Raw genomic sequence first — 10,412 nt, forward strand, 5'->3', positions numbered from 1 at the left:
ATGAGGCTAGCCTCATATGATTATTAAGGTTAGTGTTTTCTAGTTTTTGGTTTGAATTTTATGGGTTTCATGAAAAATATGATGATGGTGAAGATGATGAACATATGAAGAAGATGATGAATAATTTGTTTTTTTATCAGTTTTTTTAACAATAAAAACTATGACTGATAATCATACGTGACAAACCATATCAACACTTTTTTTTTTTAATAAAAATAGGAAAAAATGACTACTTTTTACAATTTTTTTTGAAAGATACTTTGTACACTTTTTAACAGCTAAAAAATTTGAACGCGACAAAAAAATAAGATAAATAACTCAAATGTTACAAATAAATAAAATAAAATATTTAAATAAAACAAAAAAATAAAAAGATAAACACTAAACTGTCCCTTTCAAAAAAAAAAAAAAACTAAACTGTTATAAATAAACAAGATTGAGAGTAATTTTGCCTATATAAAAACTCCTTGGGCCACTTCGACCAAAACAAATAAAAAGGTTATTAGATTCGTGCCTGTATGCAAGACTTTTAATCATACTTTCTACACAACATTTTACCATTTGATTAATTTTTTAAGGAGGACCCATTGGATTAATAAAATTTCCTATTAAATTAAATTAAGTGAAATATGATAAGATTATTAATTTAATGCTGGAAAATGAAATATGATGAGATTATTAATTTAATGATGTAAAATAAACTTATATATGTATGGCAAGACTTTTTTTTTTTTTGGTACAATATGGTAAGATTAATTTACTTTGCAAAAAAAAAAAAACTCATTTGGTGCATATTAAACAACATTTACCAAAACAAAAAAGAGCCCGTAGCAAATATTGTTCGACATTTTGTTCTATCTAGGGCACGTTTTTGTTCTTCACCGCGGTTCAGTCTCCATTTGCATTTTTTCATTTTCAGGTTCCTCTGGTATTTTCATTCTTTTTCAATTCTATTTAATTCATAATTCCTTTGACTTTCATCCATCTTGTATGTGAATTAGGGCTTAGGGTTTGTGCTTGCTTCTTTTGTTTTCAAAGTGATCAGATAATGAATCATTAGAGCAATGATTCATATTTGTAAATTCCATTTCCTTGCTAACTTAAACAATAACTTTCATGTTTTCCTTTTACTTTTGAGAATTTTATTAAATGAAATTTGTCTTCCTATCGGTTTGCCGTTTTTAAGAATTAAATTTGTTCTTTCGTATATATTAGTTGTGCTCTTTCGGAATTCAATGGAACGTACCGAGCAGCCGAACCCACCAAAGCGGAACGAGGTAACTCAAATCACCTCTTTTCAATTTCTTAAAAGAAGGCTATTCCTTGTTTCTGTTACACACCTAACTTACTCGGCGAAATAAATCTTTTGTTGTATTGTTCTATTTAGTTTGATGTATATGCATTTGGTTGTTGTGCCTTGTTTTTTTTCTTTTTTAACTTTCAGCCTATGAGAGACTGATGCAAACTAGAAAGATGTTTAGAAAAGCTAATGCTAAGAAGCCATTCGATGACGATGAGGATGAACCTTATGACCATGAACTAATGGGTAACTTAAATCACCTCCTTTCAATTTTAGCAAGGAAGACTATATATTTCTAGTTTCTGATACAGCTAACTCACTTATTCTTATAAGTCTTTTTTGCTGTTTTGTCTTTCTTCTATTTAGTTTGTGGTTGTTTGATGTATGCATTTTGTTGTTGTGCCTTGCCTTTTTCTTTTTTAACTTCCAGAGTTTTTGGAGGAACTGCACCGTCCAAAGGACAAAACTGCAATTGACCTAGCTGCTGAGATGAAGTTTGTTAGCCCGATGTTTGATGAATCTGATATGGTAAGTTTTTTCTGAAAGTTTATGTGGCCTTCAACAATGCTTTTGATTCAAGTTTCATAAATTTAGTTTCTTTGTGCATATTTGAATTCTTTAATATCAATCTCTTTTTTGAAAGAAATAATATCAATCAATCAATCAATCTCTTAACTGGCAGATTATCAGCGAGGAAAGGAAACAGGAAATGCGTGCTGCCCTAATTGAACTTCGTAAATCTGCACAGGAGAAGTAATTGTTGCAGGCTGAGATAAAAAAATATCGGGACAGTCACTTCACCCACAGTAGTAGAACATGTTTTCTTTCCTTCATCCATCTATATGTCCTGTTTATAAGACTTTTAAGATACAATGCCTCGTGTCTGTTGATCTACAAACTACTTCAGTGCACTTCGCATGTATGTAATAAAAATATATACTCTTAATGCATGTTTGTTATCATTGTGGGTTTGTTGAATCACAACACTCTTGGTGCATGTTTTAGTTATCAAAACCAAGTACCAACTATTATTGAAATAGTACTTGCTGTTACTTTATTGTTTTGATATATTTATAGTATGGCTGGATGTTATGATTCTAAATGACCTATAAGGAATTACACATGGCATAACATAATTGGTTTAGAATAATGGACATGTGGCTAGTGATCCAATAATTAAGGAAGTTTATTTGTGCATAAATAGGGAAAGGATGATTAACATTGGGGAAGAATGAAGAATGATGAAAGTCTCTCCTCTCTCCCTTTGGTACTCTCTAGTAGAGTAATTTCTTCTATCTTTTCCTTTATCCTTTATGTACTAAGAACATCAATTTTAATTGAGTTCTAATCTATCAATTTTACTCTCCAATCAATAATCAATTCACAATTATCAATTTCATTACACTCATAATTTTGAGATCATTACACTGGATTATATTTATTTTTTTGAAACAGCATTTTATATGTAATAAATGCTCCCAAAGAACGTCTTTCAAAAAAAAAAAAATTGCATATTCTTAAGCGAGTTTCCCTTTTAAAGTTACAAATTTTGACTGTAATAACAATGACATCGATAACAATGACATTGAGCAAAAACCAAATGAGATTGAATTGAGACCGAAACGTGGCAAGACGGTGGACACGCAAAATTGCACCAGAGACAGCGAAAATGTAAAGCACAAATTTGTTGAATGTGAATGTTAAACGCAGCAAAGACACCGAGATCAACCAATGATTGATTTGCTTATATTTGCACCAGAGACGGCGAAGATGTAAAGCACATAGAATAGAATGCTTATATTTGCTTAAAAAGTGATTTTTCTTTATATTCCTCAATTAGAAATACTACTATTTTGTGTATTGCATCGTTTTTAAGGTCATAACTTTTATGTGATTAAGGATTATCTGTTTGAGATTAGAGTCAATAAGACACACTAAACCTTTTTGCCTATTTATACATTGAAATTTGTAATACAATGAGTATTTGTTGGGACTCAAATTGAAAGAAAAAATATATGAATTGTAGCATAAATTTCAAGCACCAAGTAAAAGGTTTTTCTTTAACAAAAATATATTAATGGAAAGGAATGAGAAAAGTACAATTAATACTCGATCCACCAATCAGAGAAGTACAAAGGGTAACTCGATCCACCAAGATACTAAAACTACTTTATAGTAAAGAAGACAAATAAGAGGGTTCGAAAACCATTCATAAAATATACAAAGACCCTCCCTTTTTTCTAGCGAGAAGCCATTTTTAAGAAGTGATTTTAATATCGTTTAAAAGCAAAAGAGGTTCAACAACAACAAAAATATAATAAACTTCAAGCTTCATTGAGTTCCACAAAGATTTAAGAGTACATAATCCATATTTACAATAGTCAAAAGCTAAAAACTTAGAAAAGAAAATGAGAAGGAAAAAAAAAAACCAAAATCATATATACAATTTACAAACACTCTGCTTATGACTTTCTTGCTACTCCTTTACACCCTCAGAATCTCATGAAGCATTGGCTCAATATGCTGCGACAGACCCCATCATTTGAGCCATTTAGTTATACGAACTTATATTATTTCATATAGTAATGTACATATCTTATATACATATTAATATATATAACAGCAGTTAGATGCCGAATGATGATGTTCAATGCAAAACATCTTCCTTCCTCTCTCTCTCTCAACAACGATCCAAAGCACTCATAATCACCCTGCAATATAAAACATTAAGAAAAGTTAGACAAAAAAATGGGCATGAAAAATTCAAAGGCCACATCACATGAGTATTTTTTCATGGCTGAATTTAAAACAAAAATATGGAAAATAGATAACCAATCGGAAATATTCGGACTTCGATAATCGGAGCTCTCCGATGGATCCCCCGATGCTTTTCTCCTTGTGAATTTCTTAAAATAACATCCTGGCGTGTCCGCTGCAAAATTAAAAATAACACATATTGGAGTTTGGTAAATTACATGAATTACAAGAGAAGCATAGAGGTTATTTTGCACATGAATAATAACCTGAATAAACTATATATAGTGTGAGACATACAATATTATGGCATAAAGCAGTGCAGCTTCTTTTGATTAGAAAAATGATGGCAAAGCTTCTTTAATGACAGATTGATCATTACATTCCCTCATGCAATTTCCATGTTGTGTTCTAAACAAGGTACATATTGCATGAATTTTGTCATAAGTCGAGATTCTGAAACCCTAGGTTATCTCCAAATGTATGTCCAAAGAAAAGATGGTTGGGTAGTGTGGATTGGTAATAGAGACCAACCAGTTGAAATAGATTCTCCGGTATCATTACTAAACAACTCCGGTGTACTCAAAATTGACTCCAAAAATGACTCGAAAATCCTTTACTCTTCACCTCAGCCTTTTAGCGAAAGCACTACTATGGTAGCCACCTTGTTGGATACAGGGAACTTTGTGTTGCAAGATATTCAACCAAATGGGATGAAGATTATATATGTTGTGGCAGAGTTTTGACTTTTGACTATCCTACTGACAATTTGCTACCTGGGATGAAGCTAGCAGTGAATCACAAAACAGGTCATAATTGGTCAGTACAATGCAGGTTACCTCAGAAATTGTTGCCGGCTGAGATCAAAAATTCGGGACGATCAATTTATCCATAGTAGTAGAGCATGTTCTCTTTCCTTCATCTGTTTTAAGTCCTGTTTATAGAACTTAAAGATACAATGCCTTGCCTTGTGTCTGTTGATCTACAAATAATTTCAATTACTCTTAATGCATGTTTGATATCATTGTGGGTTTGTCTTGGTACATGTTTTAGTTTTCAAAACTATTGGGATTTTACTTATTATTGTTTGGATGTATTTATATATAGGGTGGTCAAATATTATAAAAATACTTTATAAAATTATAGTTTCCTATGATTTGATTTGTTCATCACTCAACCTCTTGGTACTCTTGTTTTTGTTCTTCCTCCGCTGCTTGTCCTGACATACAGTTCGATTCTGACCGGTGCCAATCTCGGTGATCTAGTTTGGCTTTTTAAAAGGTTTGCCAAAAGCAGGAATAATCCCTTCTGCCAGATGGTTTACCATGTAGACATCTCACCTTCTCACTCACTATAGTAGTTGTTTTAAATTGATTTGTTTATTTGATGCTATCTATGATTAGTCCAAAATGTTTGAATATTGAAGTTCATAAAAAATGGTGATGGCCTAACATATATTCTCTAACTCAAATATCCAACACCTTCAACACTACCTTTGTTTCATCAATGTGCATCTCTCATAGTCTTCGTGTTTAGTTAGGTTACCATCATCATTACTTTATTTACAGACATTATTGCCTATTGAAATATCTCACTTATCATATATTATTGTATATATTAAACTAAGTTATCCTATTAACTTACTTTGAGAAGTAATTTAAATATAAACTTTCATATAAAATTATTGTAAAAATTCAAAACAATCCAACATATGAAATTATTGTAACAATTCAAAACAATTACTCAATAGCGCTCAAATGAATTGGTTTGAGTCTATTCAAGCTTAACTTTAGGGCTTGGGTTCGAATCATGTTTTGATAATATAGAACTGTAGTTGTGTGCAGATGATGGTGGTTTACACACACAAAAACTCAAATAATTCCACGCACGTTTAAGAGTGGCCTTGGTTGAGCCATGTATATTTTGGTGCGGCATATAATAAAATCACCCATTTGAAATTAAATTTAGGTATGGTCAAAATAATACTACTAAGTTCACTGAGTGATTTCTTGGGCCTAAAGTTACTGACTTATGCCTTTAAGTCTCCCTAAATTTTAACTTAAAGCTGTGAAATTCTCACCTGGTTTTGTTCAATTTGTAGCTATTTCTATTAATACAAGTTTTTAATTGTGAATCTTAATTTGATCCCTTTTATTCATAAGGAAATTCTTAAGTAAAGGATCAACATTCATTTGTATACGACTTCTTTTGATAAAACTTATTTAACTGATAGTACAGTACATACTACACAAATATAATTGTTTCAATGATTCTGTGATTTTTTAGACACAAACTTATTTCTAAGGTCTGCAACATCAACCTCTCCAAAGTGATTCTCTGGAATCCAGTTTCCAGTCTTAGGATCTCTCATCCAAAATATTTTTCTCTCTTCATTGGACACCGATATTGATTCATTCATGTTAGTCTTCACCACCTGCATGTTGGTTTTTGTCCCTTGCAACCTTGAACTTTTTGCTGCAACTGCATAGCATTGCTCTCTGCACCATATATATAAATATTTAATACAAAATAGAAGGAAAAAAACACATGAAGAAGGACATGCAAACCAAAAAAATTAAAGGAAAATATTTGTTTCAAAATTGAATTTGGATTAATAAAGAATTTAATCTTTGTTTAGTTTATCTTTTCTCCTTTCTTTCTAGAGAATAAAAATTTAACAAATTATCAAAAGGTAACGAAGATAAAATATGAGCTTGTTTTATAGCAATTGTAATTTATCGTTGTTTTTTTAAAGGTCAATCTATTGATGTGTAGAGAGCTGGTAAATCTTAGTCTTACCTGATATGAAGAAGAGATTTGGCAGCATTAATGTTGGACATGGTGAAGAAAACCATTGTAAAAAGTACAAAACAAAAAGTGAGGTTTTTTAGAGGAAACAAAGAGTGAGTTATAGAGAAGAGTTTGGAAGAATAAATGTATATATATACTCAGATTATGGCATATCTCAACTTTTATTAAGTATTTAATTTTGTCCACGGCCTAAATATGCTTGATATGAGGATTCTTTTCAGGGGAAGATACTTCATTAAAATAAAAAAAGTGATACTTCATATATCTTTTAGGATTGTGTAACTTGTATACAATATATTAGGAAATGTTAATAAAGTATTTTTAGATAATCTGTAGGGCTATTCCTCTTCTAAAAAAAGCTATTCCTATTCCTCTCAAAAAAAATTAAGAAGTTTTTTTGAGTAAAAACAGAAGTTATTCCTATTATGCATGGCAAATTGAAGCAAGTTTATTCCTAATCCCATAAAAAAATAATACGTTGCCCTAGTAATACACATATTTGCCACTTCTTCAAAATATACATATTTACCGAAGATAAAATGTACAAAAGTAAAAATACAATATTGTCTAACTTTTTTTAATAAATACTAAGGTAAAGATGTACATGAAAATGAAGAGTATGAAAGGTACTCCAATGAAAATTCAGTACAAAGAACGATATCCCATTATATAAAATCAATCCAAATATCAGAACATAATCAAATTCTCTACTCTTTTTTTTTTTTTTTATTAAAATTGGAAGATGAAAAAGAGTAAAGTAGTACTACTCCCACAAATTGGGACCTAATTAGACATTCCAAAGAATGTACACTCCAATGGAATTATGCGTTCACTTACACAAACATTTAATTAGAAAAAGTAAAATGTTAACGAGTACCTTAATGAAACTTATTAAGGAGCCAAATATAGTGAAAATATCTTAGAACTTTTATAGTCAATATTTTAAAAGTGGAGTAACATACCCTTTTTAGTGTAAAACATACTGTTTTGAGCAAATACTTTAATTTAATAAGTACTAAATTTTCTTAGTAAAAAAAGGTACTAAATTTTCATTTTACATTTAAAAAGTAATATTGCAATATTCTCTCAATTGAAATTCTCTCAATTAAAATACCCTTTTATGTGATTGGATATATTATTGGGATATTCTCTCAATTGAAATTCTCTCGTTTTTCTTGATTGTTGCATCTTATTTATCAAGCAAAGAAACAATAGATAAAATTATAAAGACATGAGATATTAAATTTGATGGTTGAGATACAACAATTAAGAAAAATTGAATGTATCTATATTGAGAGAATTTGCTCCCCCTTGAATTAAGGCACATGCAAAAGTCCTAGCAAATAGAATAATTATTACATTTTTTTTTGAAGGAAGAATAATTATTACATGAAAGTAGAGCTTGGAGAGATTCTATGCTAACTAAAAATCTTAAATGGGTTACAGGCATGATAATAAATCCATAGATACTGATTCTAATATATAGTTATCACAACAATTCCTTCTTAAGAAAGTTATCACAGCAATAGCAAACTGTTGGGTTTTGATTATTAAACAAAAGTTCTAAACATATCTGAAACAGTGTTTCGACAAGATCTCTGAAGCAGAAAATTAAGAGCACAAATTCCATCTATTAGAATAAATAAATAAATACGTATAAATCTTGGAGTTTTTCTTTCAAAAAAAAAATCTTGGAGTTTTGATAGTAGATATTCCTTACTTTTCAATACTTCCTAAATATATGTCGCATGTTACTTTGTATTGTTTAATTTATTTCGGTGAATATTTTCATAATATAAAAAAATTATAATTTTTTACTATATATAAATAATTAAATATATTAATGATCAAAGTTGTGTATCAACACATGTGAAGTGTATCAACACGTGTGAAGTGGTTGACGTGACATGTATTTAAAAACAGATGAAGTAATAGATTTTTACACTTAAATTTATTGTTCAACTCATTTTTATATAAATGAATTCAAATATAAATTATTTTACCTTCAATTCAACTTTTATCGGAATCAATCTTACACAATCATTTCATTCGATTAATTTTTCTCCCACGAAACCAAACATGTGATACATGGTTAAACTGTTTTGTACCGAACAAAAGAATAAAATAAAGAAAAATCAGTGGATGAATATCATGAATCACGTTTGCATTTACTAAAGCTGAGGTTGCACTGTGTGGCTTTTCAGAATAAATAAATTATAAGGTCTTTTTTTAGTCTTGTTAGATTTTAAGTTCTTAAATCTGTCAAAAAAAAGTTCTTAAAATTTATAAGTTATAAAAATAAAAATAAAAGTCCTTAAAATTTAAGGGTTTCTGCCAAAGTATAATTTATTTAAGAAAAAAGTTCTTTCACGATTTGTTAGACTAAGAATTTATTTAAATTGAGGAAAAATACAAAAAAAAAAAAAACTAGATGTTACTATCAAAATTGAATTAATATCTACATTTATGCTATGTTTTTAAGAAATTCATAAATTTAAAAAAACATTAATAATTAACAGAGATTTATTTATAAAATTAACACGAGAATCTTCTTCAAAATTATAAAATATTAAAACAGTCAAGTAATCAAGAGTTTTGACTCTCTCTCTTCTCCTTCTCAAACTCAGCCATCACCACTTGTCTTCTTTGTCTCCTTCCTAATAGGGGTGATTTAGGGTTAATTTTAGCTTGAAATCACCCCTTCAAATTGTCTTTTTTATATTTTAGCTAAACAAGTGATTTCCACGTATTTTCAGTCTTTTTTCGTATGCTTTTGTAATTTTGTTGTTGGTTGTGTTGATTTTCCATCTTTGTGCAGTATGTATTTTATTTCACATATTAGTACGGTGTTTATTTGGTTCAGGTTGAAAGAGTAGCTTTGATCGAGTGCATATTCAATGAGTTTGAAGCTGTCAACGTTGCATATCTAGAGGCGTGGGTATTATGAAGATTTCAATATAGGCATATTGTAGCCATATATAAACTGTCATTTTATGCTATTAACATGAATGTTGTAAGCTTGTTCACAAATTCATCCTTACTATTTTTAGCGACATTGAATTTATTTTGTATCATCGATGTACTCTATAGACTTGAATGAATGAATATCATTTACTTTTGTCAACAAAAAAAATCGAAAGAAATATATGTGCAGAATAATTTCACCTTGTTTTTATTCTCTTACTCCAATTAAAAGTTAATTATTTATTTATTTTTGAAAAAAAACACCAATGATGCAAATTAATTTGATTAACTTTAATAATCTTTTGTACTGTCAAAAAACTTAAATTCTTTGAACATCACCTAGCACTTAAACAGCCATAGTCATCAAATTGAATGTCCACATTTCAATCTCCTTTATAAAATTATACTTTTTGTTGAACTACAGCTCTACATGACTACCACTTGTTTTATCTTGGTTTTCGGGTGTCAAACATTGATTACGTTTGAACCTTTTAAACCGGTGATATCTTATTTTTTCTTGGGAAGGGAAAAAGTAAGCAAAACCCTTGAGAATCGAGGTCCGGGAGTTGTTTTCGCTACGGGA

The 10,412-nt window shown here is 29.8% G+C and overlaps 1 protein-coding gene and 2 long non-coding RNA genes across 3 annotated transcripts; 1 reads left to right on the top strand and 2 right to left on the bottom strand.

Annotated features, from left to right (window-relative positions):
• The first annotated feature begins 835 nt into the window (after positions 1-835).
• Positions 836-2,309, top strand: LOC146897265 (uncharacterized). The gene is made up of 5 exons (XR_015022661.1): positions 836-928; positions 1,216-1,277; positions 1,445-1,546; positions 1,731-1,828; positions 1,983-2,309. It is a non-coding gene; the product is annotated as an uncharacterized LOC146897265 (long non-coding RNA).
• Positions 2,310-3,613: 1,304 nt separating this feature from the next.
• On the bottom strand, positions 3,614-4,237 carry LOC146897266 (uncharacterized). Its single transcript, XR_015022415.1, has 2 exons — positions 4,152-4,237; positions 3,614-4,011 (listed from the first exon to the last, which is right to left on the bottom strand). It is a non-coding gene; the product is annotated as an uncharacterized LOC146897266 (long non-coding RNA).
• A 1,991-nt stretch (positions 4,238-6,228) lies between these two features.
• On the bottom strand, positions 6,229-7,006 carry LOC146897267 (uncharacterized). The gene is made up of 2 exons (XM_085735827.1): positions 6,854-7,006; positions 6,229-6,552 (listed from the first exon to the last, which is right to left on the bottom strand). Exons 1-2 carry the CDS (start codon positions 6,907-6,909, stop codon positions 6,318-6,320), a joined length of 291 nt encoding a protein of 96 aa, XP_085591953.1. The 5' UTR covers positions 6,910-7,006; the 3' UTR covers positions 6,229-6,317.
• Positions 7,007-10,412: the final 3,406 nt, after the last annotated feature.

This window comes from Medicago sativa, chromosome 8, assembly GCF_051527215.1.
Source record: "Medicago sativa cultivar Bolivia chromosome 8, Bolivia_mono, whole genome shotgun sequence".
Classification (NCBI taxonomy): domain Eukaryota; kingdom Viridiplantae; phylum Streptophyta; class Magnoliopsida; order Fabales; family Fabaceae; genus Medicago; species Medicago sativa.

Coding starts and splice junctions, on each gene's coding strand:
- LOC146897267 (XM_085735827.1), bottom strand. CDS start 6,909: ATGGTTTTCTTCACCATGTCCAACATTAATGCTGCCAAATCTCTTCTT. Junction 6,553..6,853: donor AAATCTCTTCTTCATATCAG/GTAAGACTAAGA, acceptor TATATGGTGCAG/AGAGCAATGCTATGCAGTTG.